Source organism: Geotrypetes seraphini, chromosome 1 (genome assembly GCF_902459505.1).
Source record: "Geotrypetes seraphini chromosome 1, aGeoSer1.1, whole genome shotgun sequence".
Taxonomy (NCBI): Eukaryota; Metazoa; Chordata; class Amphibia; order Gymnophiona; family Dermophiidae; genus Geotrypetes; species Geotrypetes seraphini.
The window spans coordinates 323,705,698-323,728,064 of NC_047084.1; the positions used below are offsets into that span (position 1 = coordinate 323,705,698).

At 42.2% G+C, this 22,367-nt stretch overlaps 1 protein-coding gene across 1 annotated transcript in view; it reads left to right on the forward strand.

The window, feature by feature from the left end:
- The window catches only part of LOC117366141 (alcohol dehydrogenase 1-like), a 53,969-nt gene that overhangs the window by 11,088 nt on the left and 20,514 nt on the right, over positions 1–22,367 (forward strand). The window contains exons 2-6 of the mRNA XM_033957295.1: positions 6,676–6,777; positions 12,210–12,351; positions 16,543–16,630; positions 16,752–16,971; positions 20,749–21,009. Of these exons, the coding sequence (XP_033813186.1) occupies positions 6,676–6,777; positions 12,210–12,351; positions 16,543–16,630; positions 16,752–16,971; positions 20,749–21,009 (813 nt within the window). The remainder of the gene's footprint in view (positions 1–6,675; positions 6,778–12,209; positions 12,352–16,542; positions 16,631–16,751; positions 16,972–20,748; positions 21,010–22,367) is intronic.

The window sequence follows — 22,367 nt, forward strand, 5'->3', positions numbered from 1 at the left end:
GAAGTTGAGTTGCCATGTCCTAGACCATCGCTCCAGTAGGAGTAGGTCGTGCATCATGTTGTCGAGCATTGAATCTTCGTCTGTTGTACATTTGCCCACTACATTACTTAGTTTGACGTCATCGGTGAATAATGTTATTTTACCTCGAAGCCCTTCTGTCAAGTCCCTTATAAAGATGTTGAATAGGATCGGGCCCAAGACCGAGCCCTGTGGCACTCCACTGATCACCTCCGTCATTTCGGAGGGGGTGCCATTCACCACTACCCTTTGAAGCCTACCTCCAAGCCAGTTCCCAACCCATTTCGTCAATGTGTCTCCTAATCCTATAGAACTCATCTTGCCCAGCAACCTGCGGTGAGGTACGCTATCGAATGCTTTGCTAAAGTCTAGGTACACTATGTCCAGGGACTCCCCAATATCCAGCTTCCCCGTCACCCAGTCAAAGAAGCTGATAAGGTTGGATTGGCATGATCTTCCCTTAGTAAATCCATGTTGACGGGGATCCCGTAGATTCTCCTCATCCAGGATCTTATCCAGCTGGTGTTTAATCAGAGTTTCCATTAGTTTACTCACTATCGATGTTAGACTCACAGGTCTGTAGTTTGCTGTCTCCGTCTTAGAGCCTTTTTTGTGGAATGGAATGACGTTGGCCGTCCTCCAGTCTAACGGGACGTTGCCTGTACTAAGGGAGAGGTTGAAGAGCGCTGACAGTGGCTCTGCCAAGACATTGCTCAACTCCCTAAGCACCCTGGGGTGTAGGTTGTCAGGCCCCATTGCCTTGTTAACCTTGAGCTTTGACAGCTCATCGTAGACACTGCTGGGCGTAAACTCGAAGTTACCAAATGGGTCAATTGAGTCGGCCGTTGTCTGTAGCTGAGGGCCTAGCCCTGGCGCTTCTCGGGTGAAGACTGAGCAGAAGTATTCATTTAATAGTTGGGCTTTTTCCGAATCCATTTCCACGTAGTCTCCGTCTGGTTTCCTAAGACGTACGATCCCGCCTGAGTTCCTACTTCTGTCACTGATATACCTGAAGAAGGATTTATCTCCCTTCCGGATGTTCTTTGCCAGAAACTCCTCCATGTGAAATTTAGCCTCCCTAACTGCTGTTTTGACGGCTTTTGATTTGGTCAAGTAGTCTGCTCTAGAGTCCTGTTTCCCCGATTGTTTGTAAGAGATGAATGCTTTTTTCTTCTCCTTGATGAGGTCTGAGATCTCCGCAGTAAACCACTGCGGCTTGTTGTTCCTTCGCCGTTTGCTTACTGATTTAACATAGCGGTTTGTCGCTTCCTATATGGTGGCTTTCAAAGTCGACCACATTTCTTCTACGCTATCGGTTTCTGTTTGCCTTTGTAGCGCCTGGTGAACAAAGGAACCCATGTCTAGGAAGTTTGTGTCTTTGAATTTGAGGACCTTGGTTATTGTGGTGGATTTAGTGAAACCTTTCCTAAGATCGAACCATACCATGTTGTGATCGCTGGAGGCCAATGTGTCCCCCACCGAGACCTCTGTTACACTTTCCCCATTGGTAAGTAATAGGTCCAGTATTGCCTGATCCCTCGTAGGGTCCAACACCAGTTGCTTGAGACCAGCTCCCTTCATAGAGTTTAATAGCCTCCTACTGCTGCCGGAAGCAGAGGTAAGTGTATTCCAATCCACATCAGGCATGTTAAAGTCACCTAGCAATACCGTGTCCCCACGCAAGGTGATATTTTCTATATCTCCGATTATTTCCATATCCAGGTCATCCTGTTGTCTTGGGGGTCTGTAAATCACTCCAAGATACAAGCATTTGTCCTTCCCTCTGGCCAAATTAACCCAAAGGGATTCCCCAGTGTACTGGATATCTGAGATTCTTGTGACCCTAATGTCTTCTTTAATATATAATGCTACACCTCCACCCATTCTGCCCTCCCTGTCCCGACGAAGCAAGTTGTAACCTGGTATGGCCATATCCCACCCATGGGAGTCTGTGAGCCAGGTCTCAGATATCGCCACCACATCCAGGTCGGCATTCCTTATTTCTGTTTCCAATTCCAGGATCTTGTTCCCCAAACTGTGTGCGTTGACGTACATAGCCCTCCATGTTGTATTTTTGTTACGTCTCAGTGGGGATATTCCTGTTTGAGCTACTTGAACATTTTTAGCGTTATTTGCATTATTTATGCTCCCCCTAGACTCAGAACTACAGTGTGTACTCCCCATATACCCAGAATTACAATGTGTACTCCCCCCTAGACCCGGAGTTACAATGTGACCCATAATTATGATGTGAACCTACCCCCGACTCAAGAGTGTGTGTATTCGCCCCTGACTCAGAATTTCGGTGACTACTTACCTCAGCCTCAAAAAAGTATCGGCAGTTTAGTTCGCCAGGTATGTTGTTTGTGCCTGTACCCTCCCCCGACTTACCTAGTTTAAAGCCCTGTGGAGTAGGCGGGCTAGACGGTGTCCAAGGACATTCTTCCCTCTTCTGGTTAGGTGTAGCCCGTCGTGTCCCTGTAGTCCTTGCAAAGCTTCACCATGGTGCAGGAACCCGAAGTTCATCTCCTTGCACCATCCTCGCAGCTAGTCGTTCGCCCTCTGTATTTGATCCTCTCTGGCTCTGCCCTTGCCCCTTACTGGGAGAATCGAGGAGAAGACCACCTGCGCATCCATCCTCCTCAGCTTCTCCCCCAGGGCCCTGAAGTCATCAGGTATGCTGTCCGGGGCGCTCCTGGCGGTGTCATTGGTTCCGACGTGGATTAGAATCATGGGGAAGTGGTCTCGGGGCTTGATGAGTCTGTCAAGGCAAGCGGTTACATCCCGGATCCTGGCCCCTGGCAAACAGCAGACCTCTCTTGATTGTAGGTCTGATCTGCAGATTGGTCCCTCGGTGCCCCTCAGCAGCGAATCTCCGATGACCACCACTCTGCGCTTCTTAGGGGTGGGCCATACAGTAGATTCCTGAGCTGGAACTGTCTGCTGAACAACATCTTGTACCTCGTTCTCATGATCTTCCTGCAGCAGCTGATATCTGTTCCTCAGGGCGATGTGTGGAGTCGATGTAGAGCTGCCCTGTATGTGAGAAAAAGAGACAGAGTTAGGTCCTCTGCGTTTTCCTGTGGAGGAAGTCACCAGCTGCCAGGAGTCAGCATCTCCCGCCACTTCCTGCATTCTGGTGGTTTGTCTCAGGTTCTCAGGTTAGCAGGTTTGGATGCTTTTGGTGTTCCCAGGGTGGTCTTGTCAGGTTCCTGTTCAGCGATCTGAGACAGCTCCTGGATGACTCCATCGATGAAGGTCTCATCGTCTCGGATGCTCCTTAAGCGCTGAACCTCCTCTCTCAGGCTCTTCAACTCCATCAAAAGGCTTTCATCCCGCTGATCCATCTCTTCTGTCTGAGCGGCAGCAGCCGGCAAATGACCAGCTCGTTTGCCGACTCGGGCTCGGGGCCTTCCGCTGTTGGAGGAGCGGAGCGGGCTTCTGGAGGCGATCGGCGGCTTGCTGCGGTCGTGAAGACTGACTGCGAGGTCCTCAGTACTGGAGGTGCACTGGTAAATAGGAAGACGTCGGGGAGGAGAGTGTTTCGCGCACATGCGCACTCCTATCTGCACGGAAAACGGAACACGTGATGGGAGTGCACATGCACGGCTTAGCCTTTTATTACATTAGATAGATACACAGTGCTTTATACACACATATAATAGAAAATCCCTTCTAGATGGCATTTACAGACCGTTCAAGATCATAAGCCACTACTTATCCCTGGGATTGGTAAAATGGAATGTTGCTACTCTTTGGGATTCTGCTGGGTATTGGATTGCAGGTTACTGGGCTGGATGGATTATTGGTCTCACCCAGAATGGCTAATCTTATATAGGGCAAATAAAAGATTTAGAGAGGTTCATTTATTAAGGGAATAATTAAAACATGGGTATGAAAAGGAGATTAAGGAGTTAAGATTTAAATGCAACCTTAAAAAGTGAACTTTCAGGCTGGATTTGCTGCTTTTCCTGTGTTTGCCCCCCCTCCCTCCACCCCAGCTCTAGAACAACCTTTAGTTTAGTGAGCTTCTCACAAATAAAATCCTCTGAAAATCAATCATGGTGTGCCACACCTCCAGCCCTGTTTGCTTATGCCTTCTGCAATCCTGCTCTCAGTGCTTCAGCTGTGAACACAGAAATATTTGTTAAGCAATTCAACTTTATCTTTATCGACTTCTACATATTCCTTTCCTTCATCTTTGAGTCTCACAGTGCCACTTTTGCACTTCCTGCTATCGCTAATATATCTAAAATATCTTATCCCTCCGTTTAACTGTATCTGCTATTTATTCTTCCATTTGCATCTTTGCTTTCCTGACTACTGGACTAGCCTCTCTTTTATAGTTTATGAAAGCTAATTTCTTTTTCCTTACCTTCTCTGCTACTACTTTTGAGAACCAATGCAGCCTTCTTTTTCTCTTGCTTTTACTTACTTTTCTTACAAAATGGTTTGTTGCCCTTACAATAGCTCCTTTCAGTTTTGCCCACTGCTTTCCTACTTCTTCCAGATGTTCCCATCTATGGAACAATTCCTTGACAAAATACTCCATCTGAACAAAGTCAGTGTTTAAAGTTTATAACCTTTACTTTCAAACGAGCCCTCTCTACAGCTGTGGTATGGTTAATTAAACCATACCACGCAGTGATCATTGTAAGTCCTAAGTCCAGTATGGCCTCATCTTGCATGGGCTCCATTACCAACTTCTGGAACAGTTCTCTTTGTAAAGAATCCAGGCTCTCCCTACTTCTAGGAGATCTCTCCTTTCTTCTCCTTTCCTTTAAGCTTTCTTCAATTTATTTCTCTGCCTTTATCCATATTTAATTATTTCCTACTATATGGTTTTCAATTTTTCCCCTTTTTTTCACTACTTCTACCTACAGTTTGCTATCTCTTTCCTTCACTCCAGCTTTCCTGTTTCAGTTTCTCTTATTTCCCAGTCTCTCACTAACTCTATCCTCTTTCTTCTCCCCCCCCCCTAATCATTTGCCCTTTCTCTCTCCTACTTCCTTCCAGCATGTGCCCTCTTGATCTGCTCTCTTTTCCATACAGCATCTGCCCTTTCTCTGCTCCCTCTCTCTCTACTTCCAATCATCTTTCCTTTTCTCTGCTCCCCTCCATTCAGCATCTGCCCCTCCTCTCTCCATTTCCATCCCAGTGTCTGCTCCTCTCTCTCTCCCCTCCCCCTTTCTATCCAGCATCTGCCCCTCTCTTTTTCCCCCTTTCCAGCCAGCATCTGCTCTTCTCTACCCCTGCCTTCTTTCTCTCTACCTTTCCATACAGTTTCTGCCCCTCTATATCCCCCTTTCCATCCAGAATCTGGCCCCTCTCCGCATTTTCATCCAGCATCTGCCCTCCTTCTATAGTCCTTCTATCCAGTATCTGGCCTTTCTCTTTCCCCATTTCTACCCAGAGTCTTTTTTTCTCCACCTCCACCCACCATCTGGCCCCTATATCTCCCCAGTTCCATCCAGAGTCTGCCTTCTCTCTCCACTATGTCATCCAGTATCTGCCCTCCCTTCCCCCTTTAAATCTAACATTTGTCCCCTCCAACTGCTGTAGTTGTTTCAGACTAACAGTAACAGTGGTGGCAAAATTGCAAAGAAGCAGATCGCGGGGCCATGCTCATGGCTGCCGGCCCCACCCCTATGACATCATTTTCTGTTCTTGGATGGGGTCAGCAGTCGCAAGTAAGAGTAACGTGGCTCCATGATCTGCTTTTCTTTGATTATGCTGCTGCTGCTGAAACAGCTGTAGTGGCAGCAGAGGCATGTTGGCGGGAATTTGGAAGAATCCTGGTGACCTCCTGCTCCCTCCAGATTTTGGGGGGGAAGCAATAGCACCTGTGGCTTCCCACATTCTGACAACTATGTCTTGAGATATGAGCTTAGCAAGCATGTATATAGTATATAAGGGAGTGCACATTCCTCATGAAGGATACAAGTAATTTATCCCTGGTGGGCTCTTTAAGTTTTGTATCTAAGGCAGTGTAGGGTTAAGTGATTTATATAAGATCACAAGGAGCCACAGTGAGAAACAAACCTGGTTACCCTCGGATCTCAACCTGCTGTGTAGGCTACTCCTCCACTGATACAAATAAGGTCACTAGATCATGGGCAGTCTGCCTCTAGTGGCTCACAGGTACATTGAGATAAGGGGAACAGACCTAAGGACTCACCCTTTACCCATCTGAATCAACTTGTCAAAATGATTAGGGGTTCAGGTTGATTAATATTAGGGTTGCTCAAGCACCCAGTGCCCCGCAGAGCTGGCACCTATGCCTTTGCCTAGGAGCATAGGAATCTACTTTTCAAAATTATTGAGGGTGCTAAACCCAACAGACATTAATTCTCTTTGGATACAGTCAAGGATTTTGTTCGACGTTGAGGTGCTTAAGCACCCACAACACCCACAGAGCTGGCTCCTATGCCCAAGAGTGCTTGATATAAAATGGTATGCCAGAGCGAGGAATTCTGCTTGAGAAAAGAGCTGGCAAGCAGTGCTACTCAGTAATCACAGGAGGGATTTTAAACTGGTGTTTGAATTGTATAACGATGTCATTTGTTTTCCTATTTTCTCCAATGTTCTTTGTTTAGTAAAATGAACGTGTCTGGGATTTTTTTTTAACAGGAATGTTTCATGCTTGGGTTTTTTTAGGTTATTAAGTGCAAGGCAGCCATTGCCTGGGGGCCCAATATGCCATTTGCAATTGAGGAAATAGAGGTTGCACCACCAAAGGCTCATGAAGTCCGTGTTAAGGTAAAGTATTTGTATTCAATGCCAATGTTGCACTCGGAAACTGATAACCCAGCATATAACATACAGTAATTAATAGTAGTAGTAGTAGTAATAGAAATAATACTAGGCATAAATATAATGGGCAATCTCAGGGTCAGTGGCATAGTAAAGGGGGAGCGAGGGGGAGCGGTCCGCCCCAGGTGCCATGATGGTGGGGGGCACCAGCACCCATCCTCCTCTCCACCCCTCAGCCTATGTCAGTTAAAATGCTTTCTTTTTAAAGATGCATTTGACTGCTAGGCATCATAAAAACACCAAATTAAAGTAAAATCCATTCTTTTCTTTTAAAAAATAAAACATAACTCCCTCCTCTTGTAATTCTCCTTGATTGTTGCATCTGCCTCCAATTATTGTATTTCTATCCTATTTACCCATCTGTTTTGAAAGTCATGTATTTGCTATATGAACTCTTTGTTCCCCTGTGTATTCCCTGGATATATGATAGGGCGATTAAACAAATTTTAAATAAACTTGAAACTTCACACTCTTCCCCTCGTCACGTTCACACTCCCTTCCCTCCACCGCCTCGAATAACAATTTCAACGTGCTGCTCGCGACCCCAGCGGTCACTCCCTATGTGCGGCACTAGTACTATGTCTACTACTATTATTAATTACTGCAGGGGGGGATCAGGGAAGGAGCGAGGGAATGGTGACAAGGGCAGGAGAGGGGCACTTATCGCCCTCGCTACGCCATGGCTCAGGGTTTGGTTGTCTTGACATCCCATTTTAACCAGGACAAGCTAATTTCATGTTCACACAAGTAGTGTGTTTTATCATCAGTTCCAAAGTGCTAAAGACTGAGGCCTGGAATTCTGTATAGGACACAGGATAGAATTTTTGTTAAGAACGTGCCTGGACGTATGGCCCTGAGGCGGCGGACATAAAAAGAAAGTCCGCGAAACACTGGCTGCATTGGCCTTGGTTCTGCCGTGAATGGCAGGATATGAATAAGATGTGAAGCTCAGCACGACAAAAGATAAGTGCAGTGAATTTAAAAAAATATATTTTTTAATTCTTTATTGATTTTCCATATATTAACATTAAAATATATAATATTAAAATTGAATTAAATATAAATATTAAAATTAAATAAGAAGTCTGTTGATGTGCATAAGTTGAGGGTGATTTTGACAAATGAAAAAGAAGTTACTAAGATTGAGAATAAGAAAGCTGAATAATATAATTCAAAAGAATAAAGAAAAAAAGTAAAATAGAAAAAAAGTAGTTCACTAGAAGGTTTTTGCCTATGACTGTAATAAGGAGCGAAGAAACTGATCAAAATGCGCTAATGTGGCGTCACTGTGCGTAATGCTCCTAACTCTGAGGTTTTTTCCCCTATATAAAAGTGTTAAATGATCCTCTCAACTGTTAAGTGGGATTGATTGCCCTTTAATATTGTGATTTTTGGACCACTTGGTCAGACAGTTTTTGTTGATTGCATTTTGATATGCAACAGACATAGGATGTGATAATCCCTAAGGGTACCTTTTGCTAAGTGGTGGTGAGCTCTAATGCATGGTTACCGCTGCTTCAAAACAGTACTAGCAGGCTGTGCTCAGAAGCCATACACTAACTGCAGGCTCGACATGAGCCACCCAAACACTAAAAAATACATTTTATATTTTTAGCATTGGGGGTGTGTTGGGGGGGAAGAGTAAGTGTGCCCTAAGCTAATCAGCGCATAGACATTGGCACATGCTGACCAGTTAAAATGTTAAAATGATGGAAAACTGGAAAGGTCTTCCAGAGGCTGTTATAGGGGAAAAACCCTCCAGGGATTCAAGACAAAGTTAGACAAGTTCCTGCTGAACCAGAACGTACGCAGGTAGGGCTAGACTCAGTTAGGACGCTGGTCTTTGACCTAAGGGCCGCCACGGGAGCGGACTGCTGGGCACAATGGACCACTGGTCTGACCCAGCAGCGCCATGGGATTAGCATGGGAACCATTATCATCTACACCAAATAGGTAACATAAGGGTCTCGCTTGCTAATTTCAAAATTAGCTTGTGGCCTTTAATAGGGAAAGCCAAACTACGCCCATTTTAGAGCCAACCTAAAAAGTGGTCTCAGTGCATGGGCAAGTCAAGTGCTAAAAACAGTACCGGCCACTTTTTAGCACAGCTTATTTAAAAGGGCCCCTAAATGAATACTGACTTGCCTTTAAGTTGTAAAGGAATTAGGAAATTTAAGTTGTAGAGGAATGAGGAAATTTACTTCTAGAGAGTCTCCTGGGAATGAGAAAGCAAAGAGCCACAAAATTGCTGTATATTTAATGAAAGAATACCATATTTTTCACTGCATAAGGCGCACTTTATTTCCACCCAAAAGTGGGTGGAAATATAGATGTGTCTTATGGAGCAAATAGCAATTTTTTTTAAACACCACACCTCCCCCCCAGGCACCTTGATAACCGCCCGCAGCTTGTCCTGCAGCAGCACCATCTGCTGCTGTCTTTCCTGGATCAACCAGCCCCGAGACATGGAGAGGTCCAGCAGCTCGTCCTTCTCCCGGCTCAGCCTCTCCAGCTGGCTATGCAGATCCTCCGTCTTCGGCCTGCTGCTGTTGCTCTTCGAGCTTTCCGATGCGGATCTGCTGTTCCTCACCTTCTGCCGAGAGCCGTCGCAGTTCCTTCTCCAGCTTCCCGATGCATTCTTGCCGCTTGGCAGGACCGCATCCCGGTCCTCACTCCTGTCCTTCAGCTGCTCGGGCCCATTCCTTGCTCTCCTCCTGCAGCTAACTGAACAGCTCCTCCTGCTTGTGTGAAGTCTCACCGTCCAGCTCTCGCAGCAGCTGGCTGCACTCCTCCCGCAGCTCAGTGCTCTGATGCTATTAGTCATCCTGCGCAGTCGACCACACTACTCCTGCAGCGCAGCGCTCTGACACTTGTAGTCACCCTTGAAGCAGATCATCATCTGGTGGTTGTTTGCCGGGCCCGGGGGTAAGTTCTGGCATCCTCTTCTGCTCTTCTGCTTTACAGCGCTGGACTACCAGAATTTTTAAAAAAAAAAAAAAGGTACGGGGCGGGGGGAGGGGCCCTGCCTGCCTAAGACCCTGCCTGCCTACTACTAGACCTGCCTTGTACCTTGTCCTAACCTCCTACTAGATCACCAGATGGGGGATGGGGTACAGGGCAAGGCAGTGGGCAGAATTTTTTTACTTGGGTTTTCCTCCTCTACAGTGGGGTGTGACTTATGGTCCGGTGCATCTAATGGAGTGAAAAAATACGGTATGTTGATTTGGATATGAACCAGCTGGAGCTGAATAATACAACAATCCTTCCTTACCATCCTGAATCAGAATTGTATCCTTTCTGTCACACCTCCTTGTACCCCTGCACCACCAAACAAGGGAGACAATAAGGGAGCCATTTTTGTGCTCCCATCTCCCTTACACCCTCTGTGACTTCACCACTCGCACAGCCCTCAGGATAACCCTACTGACTACCACTACAAACTAAGGGCTCCTTTTACAAAGCCCAGTAGCGCAGCAAATACATGAAAGCCCATTCAATTGCTTTGGTGCATTTGCTGCAGAAGAATCGCTACTGTGGCTTTGTAAAAGGGATCCTAAATTTAAAAAGAGAGGTTCTTAATTTTCTTTCTTTTAAACAGAATGCTAGTAAGAATCTAGAGAAGAAGAGGTAATCGAACAAAGTTTATTTAACTTAGAAATTGTGCTTTGACGAGGCCACATTTCACCCAAATGGGCTTCATCGAGGATCATAAAACATCATTCTCTCAAGTCACAGCACCAAGACTAAAACACAACTACTATTTCCTCAGAACAATTGTTTATGGTTTTATAAGAGTTTATTTAAAAAATTTTCTGGTCTGCCTCATTTGTGAGACAAGTCAAGGCAGTTTACAAAATAAAATCAAGGAAAAACAGGGAGAAAATGAACTACAATTCAAACAGTAAAAGAGCCAGACACTCCAAGCAAAGAAGCAGAAACAACAAGCACAAAACAAAAGGCAAAATACCAGCTATCCCTCACCCTTGACCAGCCCAGCTATAGTAGCACCAAAATGTATTCTTTTGAGTCTATAGCAGGGGTGCCAAACTCAATTTCATAAGGGGCCGAAATCTAAAACATAGGCTAAGTCGTGGGCCAAATTTTTAATTAAAATACTTAGGGGTCCTTTTAAGGTACGCTAACCGATTTAGCGCGCACTAAATGTGCACCATAATAAAAGGACCCCTTAGGGCTCCTTTTACAAAGGTGCGTTAGGGCCTTAATGCGCGGAATAGCGCACACTAAATTGCCCTGCGCACTAGCCGCTACCGCCTCCTTTTAAGCAGGCGGTGGTTTTTCAACTAAACTAAACTAAGCCTTAAGTTTATATACTGCATCTTCTACACGGAAGTGGAGCTCGGCACGGTTTACAAAGCTTAAAAACAAGAGGAGAGAAAGGAGAGAGATTTACAGGAGCATATAAATAGAGGGAATATAAGCAGGGAAATAAAGTTATATGTTAGAGAATAGCCAGGTTTTCAGTTGTTTGCGGAATAATTGGAGGGGGCCCAGGTTCCGCAGCGGGGTAGTGAGATCGTTCCAAAGGCCTGTGATTTTAGAGAGAAGGGATTTTCCCAGCTAGCACGCGCTAATCCGGTACGTGCGCTAAAAAAGGAGCCTTTTGTCTTAGTAGTAGAAGTATAGGTCATTATTCAAATCCCTTCCCTCCCTCTTTCTATCATGCAGTCTTCCTTTTGTTACACTTAGTGATGTCATATCCTCTTGCTCCTGTTCCTGCTCCAGCTCACCATACCTAGACATAGTAACTGCAACAACTGTACTAAGGATCTTACCCCTTTTACTAAAGTTCACTAGCAGTTTTTAGCTCTGGTAGTGCGCAGCATTCAGTGTGGCTCCCGGCACTAAAAACCGCTAACGCCTGCAGAGGAAAGTCGCTACTTCCTCCCGCCTGACATACGTCGGCAGTCTAGGATGCTGGAGGGAGGAAAATGGGAGCACGCTCACTCCCACCAATCGGCTCACTCCCACCAATTGGGCATCTGTTGCAGCAGTGACGGACAAGCACGAGGGCCAATGAGGAAGAGTGCCAACCCCAGCCATTCACGCATCCTCTCTGCCGCAGGAAGGAACGGTGGGCCAAATCTCAGCACAGATCGCGGGCCAAATTTAATCACCTCTCAGGCCAAATTTTGCCCGCTGGCCAGAGTTTGACATATCTGGTCTATAGCAATGTTATCAATCTTCTTTTCACAGGCAGTGTGACAATGTTGGGGGGGAAGGGATGCAAGAGAGTTCTCACCCATTGGCTTCTAAGTTTTAGGCTGGCTTTTAGATTCAAAGAAAATGTTTATATATATATTATTATTATTATTTTCAAATAGTCCTAAAGGCTTAATATTTTTTTTCTATTGAGACAGATTTTAGCTTCTGGAGTCTGTCATTCAGATGAACATATATTGAAAGGATCACTAGCTTCAACCACATTTCCAGTAATTTTGGGCCATGAAGCAACTGGAGTTGTTGAGAGTATTGGAGAAGGAGTGACCTGCGTAAAACCAGGTGAAGAATATTGTGCACCATGGACATACCTTTAATTTAGCTTTTTTTTTCCACTTTAAGAGGGTAATTTTAAGAAAGGGGTATCTATGCTATCAAGGCACATAGGTGCATATGTGGCATCTTTTTATAAAGTCAACAAATAGAATGAACTTTATAAATGTGTCTTCCTGACAACTGCCATACACTTACACCTACTCCAAGCTAGGATTCATTTTGTGGCTGTATATGCTGCTATGAATCAGCACCTAAGCATGTATTTTGTAACACAGACATAGGAGCCAACTTTTCAAAATGATTGGGGATGCTCAGCTTGGCACAGATTACCATGTCCCCCCACCAAAAAAAAAAAAAAGGAAAACAAGTTCAAGTTCAATTTATTTAATATAATGCATATATAAAATCAAAAGTAAATCTAAGCAGTTAACAATAAAATTTGAAATAAACAAAGTAAATATTAGAGAGAAACAAGATGGCGATGGGAGCAGACGCCTGAGAAGGAGGTTCCCTCTTTTTCGGTCGGCCGGCATCTCTTTTACAGCATTTCTCTTACCTAGTCATGGGTAAGAGGAAAGGAGCCCTTCGCAGCAACCCTCCGGCAGCGAAAGCGGCACCGCGTTTGGGGCAGACCACAATTGAAGGAGCATTAGCCCAACGGGTTGAATCTGCAGCTTCTAATTCAGGGGAGAGCCTGAATTTGTTGGGCGAGCTCAGCCTACAGACTCAGGCGTTGTTAAGCCCAGAGCAAAGGCAGCCGCCGCCACAACCCGGAAGCAGTTCAGTGTGGGGAGTGTCTGAGGAATCGATGTCCCAGGAGGAGATTTTGAGCCTCAGCGAAGGAGGGTCGGTAACGCCAACACCATCAGGAGCTGGAGAAGCTGGAGAACAGCATCAGCTACCCCACACTGCAGCAGACGTGAGAGGAGCTTCGGGTGGAACTAACATCACATTTGGGGTGCTGGAGAAGCCAGAAAAAATAGATATGGAGGCTTTATGGCAGGCCATTTCAGTTATGGACGCAAACCTCAAACTGTCTTTTTCTACTTTAAATACTGACTATGGGACTATCCATTCTAAAGTGGAGCAACAAGGTTTGGTCCTTAAAGATATGAGTGAAAAGATAGAAAAGCAGGAGATAAAAATATGTAAATGAAAACTTTGGATTTGGAATTAGTAAAGGAAAGAACATTTATTGCTAGGAAAATGGAAAGTTTTAAAAACCAATTAAGGAAAAACAACTTGAGACTCCTTAATTTTCCTAAATGTCCCTTAATTTCACCAATGGAGATGGCAAGGAAATACTTTAAAGAAATTTTGCTTATTCCTACAGAAAGTTTGCCACCTATAGTCAGAGCTAATTACTTTAAAATAAAGAAACCTGTGGAAATGTCTATTCCAAATGAGATTCAAGAGGCAAATAAAGAGGATATTAACTTAACAACTTTTCTGGAAAACTCTTTAGAGGTCATAATGGAAAGGAAAACCTTGCTAATAACTCTTGCTTTGGAAAGTGATAGAGAACACGTATTACGTCTGTATTTTCGTCATATAAATGATCAGTTTTTAGGTTCTAATGTGCAAATATTTCCAGACATGTCTTTAAGATCTCAAAGGCGTAGAAAGGAGTTCATGGCATTGAGGCCAAGAGTCCTAGCCCTGGGAGCAAATTTTTTGCTGAAATTTTCTGTAAAATGTTTTGTTACCCATCAGAATAAGAGTTATCTATTTTTTGAACCTAAACAACTGTTAGGATTTAAAGAATCAAAAGAGCTGATAATGTATAACTTGTCATGAATGGCTGTTGTAACTGTAGATAAGTGCTGCTTCCTAGGTTGAATAAGACTTTTTTAATTTATTAATATTTTTCTAAAATCTCTCTCAATATATGGTGGACTAAATAGCTTGAATTGAAGGAATAACCTAAATCATTGAGTTAAGTGGAACTGGGTTTATAAATTTTCTGTTAATAATGTTTGTAAATCTGTATACAAGTATTTGATTTGCTTGTTTGAAATTTGACATATTGAATAAATCAAAAATTTTTTAAAAAGTAAAAATTAAATAAGGCGAGAAACAAAAAAAAAGACAAAACGTAAACTACAATTGAGAACATGAGGAAAGAGGGAATCAGCGGATTACAATAAAAATAAAAAGGTTGGGGAAAGGGATGAACAATATAGTAGGTGGGGGGAAACAGAGATTTTATTTCTGCCCATACTAATTTCATAAAGCCAGGAATGTAATTTTGAGAAACGTTGCTGTCAAAGGAAGTAAATTAAGAGCTGAAGATCAAGGAAAAGTAGTATTACATTACATTGCATTAGAGATTTCTATTCCACTATTGCCTTGCAGTTCAAGGCGGATTACAAAAGAATTATAAAAAACGTATTACAAGAAGAAGATATCTGATAATTTCTAGAGAAGATAAAGAGTAGATGAAGTTGTTTTGGGGAAACGGGAAGGTATTGGGAAGTGGGAATGGGAAGTGGGAAGGAGCTAGCGGTATTAAGTCATTTGCAGGAATTTCTTGAAAAGTACAGTCTTTATTTCTTTTCTGAATGTTTTATAGTCTGGGGTCATAATTAGTAGATTGGAGATTTGGTTGTCAAGTTTTGCTGCTTGTGTGTCTAGGAGGCCATCATATAGTTTTTTCCGTTTGACTTCTGTGATTGGAGGGTGCGTAAGTGTGGGTTTCCCTATGTCTAGTTGATGTAGTTTGGATGAGGCGGTTATTCAGGTAGGTTGGGCTTTCGCCATTTAGTATGCCTTTAATTGTACCTTGAAGGTACAATTTCATATATATATATATATATTTATATGAAAAATTTTTAATGTAATAAAAACTTGCTTATATCTTGTGATTCAAATGACTTACCAACCAAAACTAACAATCATTAACACCACCCTCCGTTAGAACAACTACTGCAACTCAGCACTCTCAGAATCGCCTAAACATTGCTAAAACAGGTCCCACATTACAGACTCAGAAAACAAACAAATCATCAAACAACCACCTTCATGATTAATTTTTATGCATTGACTATTTGCAAAACTAATGTCATGTTTTCAAGGTAAACCCATAAAGGGGCATAACTGATAGATCCCATACAGAAAGGCTGGATACATGCATTCAGGATGAAGACTTGAAATAATATCCATGTTATAAGAGGTCTCTTTACTGAGAATAGTGCATTTTTTATGATACTTCAACCTCCTTTTGTAGTTATTTTGGGGTGAGTTTGCTGTTAAAATGGGGCATCATCTGAATGATAAAAAATAGTGGGTCAGCAGAAGTATTATATCAAATTATAAAATGGAAGTTGGATACTGATGTGTAAAAAAAACTCTTTAAAGCAAGCATTGTATAAATTATGCTTAATACCCCCTTTTTCTTGATCAATGATCTATTAATGTTTGCCATTCTGGGATTGCTTTCTGAATCACTTGTACTGTTGCCTTTAGGCACTGTTGCCTTTTAGCCTTTAATCCAGGCAACAGTGCATCCCCCAAGCTTTGTCCCTTGTGGGCTGCTTCAAAGCGCAAGCTCCTCTGTTGCCCCGCACTTTTTCAAAAGCACTTTTTCGGAGCGATAGCTAGGGGTGGTGAGCCAGAAGCGGCGGCGTTTGGCTTTAAAGTGCTGACAGGGTTCTTTTAGTTCCATGTTCTCCCTTCCAGTCGTTGTTGAATACAGGAGCTAGGAGGGAGAAGAGGGTAAACTGTGGTTCGTTGTCCTTAGCAACAAGCTCACGATCGGAGGTTACACCCTGAGGAAGCATTGTGTGAAACGCTGGCCACCGTTGGTGTTCTGACCGAGCTTTACAAATTATTACATTGAAAAAGATAAGGTTGAGTAATTTTTACACCTAAATTTTTGACCACTTGTTATTTATTTGCATTGCACAACAAAGAGCTTTACTAGGCCCCATGGGAGGTTTTTTGCCGATGAGGTTCTCCGCCTGAACACCTTATGCCACAGCTGTGGCGGTGGGATGGCTTTTGTCTGAGGCTTTTCCTCCCAGTGGTGCTTTACTTGATTTGTGTGTAGCTGTTTGTGCTTTTTGCACGATCCATGTGAATGTGTTTTATATATTGATATTGAATTTTTCACTGCTTCTGAGTTGTTTATACCATGAATAACACTTAAAAATGTTTCTATTTTGTCATAGTACTTGATTTTGTTTTCTTTTTTTGTAGGAGATAAAGTCATTCCACTTTTTGTACCACAATGTGGAAAGTGTGTCAGCTGCCAGAACCCAAACAGTAACCTTTGTCTCCTAAACGAGTTTGTTTCTATTTTCATTCATTTAATTTATACTTTGATATTGACAATGTTTATTCTAAGATTTTATTACTGCTTTGTGGTAACAAATTATTCTTGGGGGGTGGGTTCTTCTCCTGAATAGCGTTGGTACTTTAAATGGGTTGATGGCAGATGGCACTTCCAGGTTTACCTGCAAAGGAGAGCAGATTTACCACTTTGTATCTACCAGCACCTTCACTGAATACACAGTTTTGAATGAAACTTCAGTAGTCAAAATTGATGACAATGCTCCTGCAGATAAAGTCTGCCTGATTGGCTGTGCGTTTTCCACTGGTTACGGCTCTGCAGTCAATGTTGCCAAGGTAAACATTGTGGTGTTTCATTATGGTCGATACATTGGTTTCAGCTCCCACAACTCTCTGCAATAGCTAAGAAGTCTAACCCTGTAATACGACATACTCTTAATCTGTGGATTCAGGTACGTAGGCGATGCTATGGAAATAAAAACTATTTTATGGGGGCAGCTATTATATATATGTCTAACTTTACTCCAGGAGAAGTTGAAGTGGCCTTTCAACTTTGGGGGAATAAAGGTCTCAAAACATTAGGCCAATTGTTAGAGGATGAGAAAATTGTTCCCTTTGAACTATTGAGAGAAGAATATGGTCTTGCACCATGTGATTTGTTTTATTATAGACAAATTAAAAGTTTTATTAGAAAAGTGGTTCTTAAAGAATTAGCTACTGCTCAACAGTCAGATTTAGGGAAGGCTATGATAAAAGAGAGTGGGAGATGAAGCATCACTAGATTATATAATGCACAATTGGAGCATCTTCATCCCCCTCTTAAATATAGACGTTGTTGGGAAAATATCATAGGAAAATCATATTCTGATAAGGAATTGACTAAAATATTGCATTCTCTTTTATTTGGTACTATAGCTAGTAATATGATAGAGAATGGATATAAGATGTTTTATTGTTGGTATTATACACCAGCACGATTGCGAGCTATGTATGGGAATGGATCAGATAAATGTTGGAGAGAATGTGCAGAAGTAGGTACTTTTGAACATATTTGGTGGTATTGTATTAAAGCACAGAGTTATTGGGACAAAGTAATTTCCTTTATTGAGGCAGTACTAGGTATTTCGATCCCTAAGACCATGGAGTGCTGTCTGTTGAATAAGGGGCTAGATGCCCTGCCTTTGAAACATTAGAAATGGATATATATGATAATGACAGTAGGACGACTTGTCTTGGCATCTGCCTGGAAACAATCAGATCTACCAGCGTTACGAGCATTATTGGCTAAAGTTCAATATATACAGCAGATATCTACATTAATTGCACTCCGGAGAAACCAGATACAGAATTATAACATTATCTGGAGTGCATATGAAACTTGGATTAATTCCCAAAGTGATAGTCCCATTGATCCTTAATATATAATCTTTTTCCTATATTTTATGAATCTCCTGCACACATCCTTCCACTGGGGTCAGGGCGAGGGGGGGGGGAGGAGGGAGGGATGGGAGGATTGAGATATATTAGATATCATTGATAATTTGGAAATTCTTAGTATTTATTATAAATAAGATATATAATGTATTAATATATTGCTTTGTATGTGACTGTATAAGTTAGATGTATGTGACTGTGTAAGTAAACATTGCAGTGTTAGCAGAGTGAAAAACAGGATGTGGTCCCTAATTCTAAATGGAGATTATCCCAGATCTTGAAGCAGTAGTGTAGTAAAGGGGGGGGGGGAATCCTTCCCGGGCATCGTCTTGGTGGGAGTACTGGCACCTCTCCTCCTCTCTGACTCCTTGCCATGCGCGCACCTTCCCTCCGATGCCTCAGACACCAAGCGCCCCATCCCTCCTTCCAATCTCCTCAACCCCTCCCACAAAATCCTGGTGGCTCGAGAACCCTCCACCCCCAATGATACCCTCATACCTTTCATCGAAAATCAGGCAGGAGAGATGCCTACGCCCTCCAGCCTTGAAGGGCCGCTTCTTCATAATGGTGGCCCTTGCCCCTCCAGGTGCATCCTGGATGCACTGGAAGGGAGCCTAAGGTCCTGATTGGCTCAGGGGCCAAAGGCCCCACCCCTAGGGGAGGGGCATAGGCACCTGAGCCAATCAGGGCCTTAGGCTTCTCCTAGTGGATCACCGGCATACATTGGTAAAGGCCTAAGGCCCTGATTGGCGAGGAGGGGCATCACTACCCTAGGCTCCTCCCACCATAGCTATGCAAACTGCCATTATAGAATTCACGCTTAGCATGGATCAACCCAGTGCCTAACATTAGGCAATCTATAGAAAATTACCCCCTTTCCGGATATCACTAGATTTAGGGCTCCTTTTACAAAGGTGCGCTAGCGTTTTTATTGCATGATAAAGATTAGCACGTGCTATAGCGCATGCTAACCGAAAAACTACCGTCTTCTCAAGAGGAGGCGGTAGCGGCTAGCACATGGGGCATTTTAGCGCACGCACATTCCACGCATTAAGGCCCTAGCGCACCTTTGTAAAAGGAGCTCTTAGCTTCAGCTTTTGATTTAATTGATCACCAACTTCTGATAACAAGATTAACTTCTATAGGAATAAAGGAGAAAACTTTAGATTGGTTTATATCTTTCCTTCAGAATAGTTTTTCAGTAGTAACATGTTCAATATCGGAAAAGTTTAAATTGTCTTGCAGAATTCCATAGGGATCTGCGTTATCCCCAATATTGCTTAATAATTTTTTTAGCTCCACTACTAATAATGTTAGATGAATTTGGAATCAAAGTATATTGTTATGGATATAATATTCTTCTAGTTGCTAAAATTGATTCAATTAAGTTACAACTTGATAATGTCTATAATTGTCTTTGAGCAATTTCTATCTGGTTAGACTAACAAATCAATTGTAAGTGTTGAGAAATGTTTTTCTTGTTGGATTACAGACCAATATATGGAGCCAAAATTACAACTTTCAGTTTTAGATAAAACAATACTATTAGTGCAGAAATGTAAATATTTGGGTGTTATTATAGATAAAAACTCACATTTAATGATCAAATTTCAGAAATAATTAAAAAAGGTTTTCATACACTTAGATCATTAAAATCAATTCAACATTATTTTGGAAATGCAGATTTACATACTCTAATTCATGCATATTTTACATCAAAAATTGACTACTATAATGTAGTCTATGCAGGTATTTCAGGTTTTAATCTGAGATGTTTTCAGACGTTACAAAATATAGCTTTAAAATTGTTAGACCACAAACAAAAATATGATCAGATAAAGTCATTCTTTCTGCAATATCATTGGCTTCCGATAACATGGAGGATAAAATACAAATTACTTATGCTTATACACAAAGTATTACATTTTCAGGAACCAACTTATCTGAATTCATTGATTATACCATATGTTCCTTCTCAAGCATTTAGATCATTACAATGTTAACACATATATTACAAGGTTACCATATATACTCGAATATAAACTGAGATTGGGGGTGCAAAAAATAGCCTAAAAATGGGGGTCTCCTTCCAATGATAGTGCTTTTTTCCTCCCCTCCCCACCTGATGACCAATGCTGTTATCTTCCACCTCCCCTCGATGACTGGCACTGCTATCCTCCACCCCTCTCCAATGACCAGCACTGTTATCCTCCACCTCCCTCTAATGACCGGCACTCGTATTCTCTACTACCTATAGTCCCTTGCCCCAGACCAATATTTCACATACAATTCTAGTGCTCAGGAAGCCGACTCTACTGCTACCCCTCCCCCCCCCTGGAAAATTTGTGTATACTAAATAACAAGTGTAAATGTGTATTTTCATAGGTCAATGTAACTTAAGCAATCTTGCATTACAAGGTAGGCAGTATCTTATAAAATGACACTGATAAATAAATAAGCTTTTTATTCAATAGAATGAGAATATTTTATTGCAAAGACATTGGATATCAGCATAGCCTAAATAATGGGTAGTACAAAGAAAATCTTGCTCATATCTCTGCCTTGATTGTAAACTAGAGTGGCGATTCAATTTGGACCAAATCCCCAAAGCTGAATTAAAATATCTTATCTAACATCCATGCCATACTATATTGGGTTTCTCTATTTCTGTTGATACAGGTCCATCCCGGTTCTACATGTGTTGTATTCGGTTTGGGAGGAGTCGGCCTTTCTGTTGTCATTGGCTGCAAAGTAGCTGGTGCTTCTCGTATCTTTGGAGTTGACGTTAACTCAGACAAGTTTACAAAGGCAAAAGAAGTAGGAGTCACTGATTGCATCAACCCTCGGGATTATGACAAGCCCGTTCATGAAGTGCTGGCTGGAATGACTAATGGCGGAGTGGACTACTCCTTTGAGTGCATTGGAAATGTCGATATTATGGTAAAGTGTGTTTTCTGTGATATCACAGTGCTACATGTTGTATGCTCTGATTTAACTTGCGGATCATCTACCTTACTAGAGCTGTTGCAGATGCAGAGCTATCTCAGTTTAGTTTCTTTATCAGTTGCAGGCACTAAGGTGTATTTGGCTAAACCACCCAAATTATTTTCATATTGAGAAGGAAGAATAGCAAGAGTTATTTAGGCTTTTGTCAAATATCATCTGTCATTAAACAAACAAACAAAAAAAGATATTTGCCCCACACCACAAAAAAAAAAAAAGTAGTAGAAAGAGGGGATTCCAATAGAAGCTCCAGCATTACCTTCATCTTCAACATCTTATCATAGGAGCCAGCACTGTAGGTGCCAGTGGGTGCTGAGTGCCCCCACTACTGAGTAAGCTCATTCATTGTGTCTAGGGAGGGGTACTGCATTGTGTTTTCACCTCCAATCATTTTGAAATATTAGCATCTATGCATCCGATCAGATTCTTTGGAGTGTTTCACCCGTATGTAGACAAAGCTTTTGTACAGCTCTGAGTTGCCTCAGTCTATATTATCACAGTCTTGTCAATGTATCAATATATTATCCTTTTTTGTGTGGCTGTTGCCTGGACTGGGTGTCAGCATTTCACTACTTCGCCACTCTAGAGCCTTGTACGCAAGAATCCAGCTATTCCTTCAGCTTCCTCTACCACTCAAGCATGCCTTTGGATTTTAGATTTGTTTACTTGTGTTTACCATTGTTAGAGAGTTACAATTTACAGTTATTATGCTATACTATGTACAACTTCTGTGTAACACCACCACCTGTCCTTGAAGATCAGACATATATGGCCCAGTGGTGGTTTTATTTTTATATATTTATATTCCACTTGATCTAAATTCTCAGCAGATTCCACTTTCAAACATACACAATAATTCAGCAACATATAAAACAATCTAAAATCATTATAAGAATTACAAAAACAAAATAAAATACAATCAATTAAAACAAAACAATACAAAAAGTAATTAGCTGGTTTAATTATATGACATTGTCCAGAGAAAGTCAGTAAGAAGGGAATATAATAGCATTTGTCTCCAACAATAGAAGATGAAGAATCTGGGAGACAATATAATACAGTACTAAAGGCAAACTCAAAGGGAATTATACATTTAGAGAGTAATTCTATAATTGGACACCTACCATGAGCCTCCCAGAGGATACCATCTCCTCTCTCTAGACTTTTTTAGGGGTATACAGGTTCCCTATACTGCCACACTATACAAGCCAGCAAATTCTTAGGTTCTGGTACATGTCCCTGATTCATGAATCCTTACTTTGAAGCAAATGCCTCTGTAATGCTAACCCACAAGG